Source organism: Pocillopora verrucosa, chromosome 13, assembly GCF_036669915.1.
Source record: "Pocillopora verrucosa isolate sample1 chromosome 13, ASM3666991v2, whole genome shotgun sequence".
In the NCBI taxonomy this organism is placed as follows: Eukaryota; Metazoa; Cnidaria; class Anthozoa; order Scleractinia; family Pocilloporidae; genus Pocillopora; species Pocillopora verrucosa.
The window spans coordinates 14820346-14824208 of NC_089324.1; the positions used below are offsets into that span (position 1 = coordinate 14820346).

The 3863-nt window shown below is 36.5% G+C and overlaps 1 protein-coding gene across 1 annotated transcript; it reads right to left on the bottom strand.

Moving 5' to 3' along the window:
* Nucleotides 1–208: 208 nt before the first annotated feature.
* Nucleotides 209–3592, bottom strand: LOC131770811 (lipopolysaccharide-induced tumor necrosis factor-alpha factor homolog). The gene is made up of 2 exons (XM_059086540.2): nt 3198–3592; nt 209–1177 (listed from the first exon to the last, which is right to left on the bottom strand). The coding sequence occupies exons 1-2, from the start codon at nt 3533–3535 to the stop codon at nt 1069–1071; spliced, it is 447 nt and encodes a 148-aa protein (XP_058942523.1). The 5' UTR covers nt 3536–3592; the 3' UTR covers nt 209–1068.
* Nucleotides 3593–3863: the final 271 nt, after the last annotated feature.

Consider the following 3863-nt stretch of genomic DNA (forward strand, 5'->3'; position numbering starts at 1 on the left):
TAACAACATGCATGGCAAGAATCTAAAACCGACCAAACCCAAGCGAACCTCGATCTTTGTTTCGTATCGAGTTTGTAGTTTGGTTTCTGTAATGAATTATGTTTCTGGCCTCAGTTCGCGTGAGGAATGGGTATTTTTAAGAGAAAGGTATCCTCCCCCCGCTCCGGATTTTCCCGCCCCCATAAAAAAAAAGAAAGAAATTTATCAATTCACGTGATTTACTAGTGGCATTTATTTCATAGTTGACGTTATGCATATTCTGTAAAAGAACTACACGTTTCTAAGATTGAACATGTGTTACTGTTGAAACAATTTCAATTCTTTAACCATTTAAACATGTCTCTTGACCTCCAAAGGAAAGACGAATAAAGTGTACTTCGCCCTTTCTTAGTCGAAAACACCTTTGCAGAGAAAGCGCTTTCTGCTCAATCTAATCATATAATTTACGTTCTTCAAATCTTAACAGTCAGTGTTCTTTGATAACAAATTAACTCATCATTTGCGTTTTCTTTTTCCATATCTATAGGCTCTTAACAGCGCGATAAGAAATAAAAGCATAAATTTTAACTTTATGACTGGGAAATGAGAAAAATCTATCTTTTCACTAACTTTTTGTGAAGAGTGATTTAAAAACTTTGTAAGGACCATTTCTGTGAGCAGAAACTGAGACAACAAAAGCAATATTAGGAATGAGGGGTATAGTTCGTTTTCTTCATCTCAGCATTTTCTATCTGACAGAAAGTGTAGATGATCAATTACTTGGTCTTTTTTTCAAGCCAAACGAATATTTTGTGGTTTTCCATCAAGTTAAAATATTAAATTTGGCCGTCGCATGCACAAAAATTTATATTGACTTTGAGACAAAAAAAATGGCCTTAATTTTAACTATCGTTTGTGCTCAAATCTAATGCGCTTTAAATCTTAACATAAAAGTTACAGAAAAGCGGTTAAAAGGTTTTTTCGCATAAAATTCCCAGTCAGTTAACGCTAATTTTTATATTTAGTGTTTGCTTGTCTACGAAAGTCGTCGTATGAATCGTTGCCTCTGTTTTGCCATCAGTGAGTTTCTTACATTCGACGAAACACTCCTACTTGGGCACCGCAAGAGGGACAAATGTGTATCACATCTTTCATGGGATCACAACAAAATGGGATCAAACAGCAACCAAGATCACATCTGCAATATAAATAAAATAGGGTCAGTCTTGAAAAAGAATTCTCGTCTATCCCGTCTGAGATGAACTTTCAACGTTCAGTGTTTTGCGAAAAAAATAAGTTGTATTTTTTGATTAAACGAGGTGAGAAAATTCACTAAATTATTTGACGAATGTTTATTTTTTACGACAAACACGCATCACGCTTTTAATCTGACGCTTTTGTGAAATTAATAAGACTTGATATCAAATAAGAGTGACACAGTTTTATCCATTCATATAACCGGGTCGATAGAATAAAAGTCGGTTTAAATATTATCGCAAACGAAAGGAACAAGGGCCAAAACTGACTAATGATCGGAAAAAGGCTTTGAAGCGCACGGAAAAACGAATGAATAATCGGGAAAGACGGAGAGACGAACGAACAAGATTGGAAAATTTATATTCTGAAAATACCACCGCTAACGGAACGGGAGTGAAAGTTTATTATAGACAAAACTAAAATAAAGTGAGAATTTGAAGGAACATATGCAGAATTATTTCAAGTGTTTAAAAACTTGACGTTTTCCCGTGTGTGTATAATACTTTTTTACTTATGGTATCTTCGTTATCAACGGTATATTGTGTAACCTCAAAGATTGCATTTCGACTGAGTCTCGTAAAACCAAAATCAATGAAAACAAAACGGCCATTGAGACAAAAGGAAAATACTTCAAGAGCCAGATGAGAAATAATTTCAATAATGAGCAAACTGTCTGCAGCGTGGGAAAACACGAGTGTCCAAGTCGAGTTTAATTTTGTTCTTAGACCTGACTGGTTGAGGAAATTTGACACTTACTCTGAGTCCATCAGGGAAGAACGTCACGCAAACTTGCTAAATTCCAGATTGCTTTCGAACTGTTGAAAATTGTCCTTTTAATCACTTTCGCGTGAGTTCTAAAACTTTAATAATATTTTATTCTATTTTCTTAAATTGTGAGTGATTTTCTATTCATTTATTTACTTCCAGCGGCGGTTTTTGTGTCGGTCTTGTGGAAAACAATCGGAAAAGACTTCCATCGGTCCAAAGCACTCTATAATCGTTCGTCAAAAAGGTTCGCGGGTCAATAACTTTGCTGTTGATTTTTTTGATTGTTTGAAAATTGCTTAGTACTATCAATACTTTTGGACCAGTCTTTGTAATTCAAAACTCGCCTTGCCAATGTAATTAACCACCAGAGACTTTATTAAATTCGTTGAGATTCGCGTTTCGACGTTTTGACAATCTGATAGCTAAGTTCTCTGACAGAGAAATGCGATATTTACGGGCAGTCAAGTCAGAAACACGTCAAAATGAATAAAGCCTACGTGCAACTTGTATTCTTAATACGCATCCGACAGGTCGCGACATTGATTCTAGCGACTACAACCTTAAATTAACTTCAGACCATTAAATATTAAAACTTTTAAGCTGATATAAATGCAAACTATTTAGGCAGCTTTATCACCAGTGTATAAATTTCAATAATGAGAAATCTGGTTTGTTTAATTTATCTAGCATTCGGATTATTTCGTCAAATTTTCTAAACTTTGGCTGATGAATGATGAATGGATATTATTTTGGATATTTTTTACGAAGTAAAAATATATAAAATCAGTCTGAAAACTCTAACGATTTCGAGAACGAGTGAAATTCTAAAAAAAACGTGTTTAATCACAATGCAACACAGCCAAGAGTTCAAAATTTATGAGAATTCAATTCCATTCCTCGTCCATTTAACATTTGTAGAGGAAGACCGCTTGTTAGTTTAAAAGATTCTGAGAAAATTGCGATTGGGATCGTTTAAATCCGTTCCTGTGAAATTGATACAGTCATAATAATGGTCTGTAAATTCATGTCCATGCATGTAAAACCGCAATGTTTTAAAAACCTTTGCACAAAGTGAAACGTTCAAAATTGTGTTATTCATTCCACACAAATCGCTTTTAATTATTTATTAATATTTCGAAAGTGGGATAGGTTAGCGAAAGGAAACGAAAGAAAGGTGTTTAGTTCTCACTTACCCAACAACACACAATCCGAGGCAGGCAAGCCAAGTTAAAGTTCCCGTCACATAGGTCGTCGCTGTTACAATGCTCTGTTTGCAGGCAGGACATGACATTGCCACCGGTGACTCACCGAAGCCGATCGCAGAAATTGCAACAGCCGTCGGTTGCTGATGAATAATGGTGGTCGTTGTTGCTGTGCCAGGGTAGCCGGGTTGAGCTGCATAACCTGGGTAGCCGGGAGGAGCGGGCGGCGGATACGCTGGCTGCGTAGGGCCTCCATAGGCTGGAGGAGGGTACTCTGCTCCCGGCGGAGGTTGCTGTTGCGGGTACGGCGAAGGTTTATTATCAGCCATGTTGTTTCGCTGTTATTGTTACGCGATGAAGCATTAAGAAAACTCGTGATGTTTTGAGAGGCTTTCTAGTGACGTAGATCCTTGTTGCCAAGGATGTGCAGAATGTTTGATTATACTACAATGATACGACATTTGCACCTGCAAAATCCCAAATTAAAAAAAGAAGTGGTCTACTGTAAAAGACCGGTATAATTTCAAAATTCTTTTTTTTTCGGTCATTGTTTTGAAATCTTTACAAAACTTCCTGTTAAACACCAGCAAAATAAACCTGTATAAAGAGACAGAAGCCCTATTTTCGCTCAAGCCGGTGAAACGTGTCTTTAATTAT

Excerpts from the sequence above, each read along its gene's own strand:
- LOC131770811 (XM_059086540.2), bottom strand. The coding sequence starts at position 3,535 with ATGGCTGATAATAAACCTTCGCCGTACCCGCAACAGCAACCTCCGCCG. Across the intron at positions 1,178-3,197 it reads CTCGGATTGTGTGTTGTTGG|ATGTGATCTTGGTTGCTGTT; the intron begins GTAAGTGAGAAC and ends TTTATATTGCAG.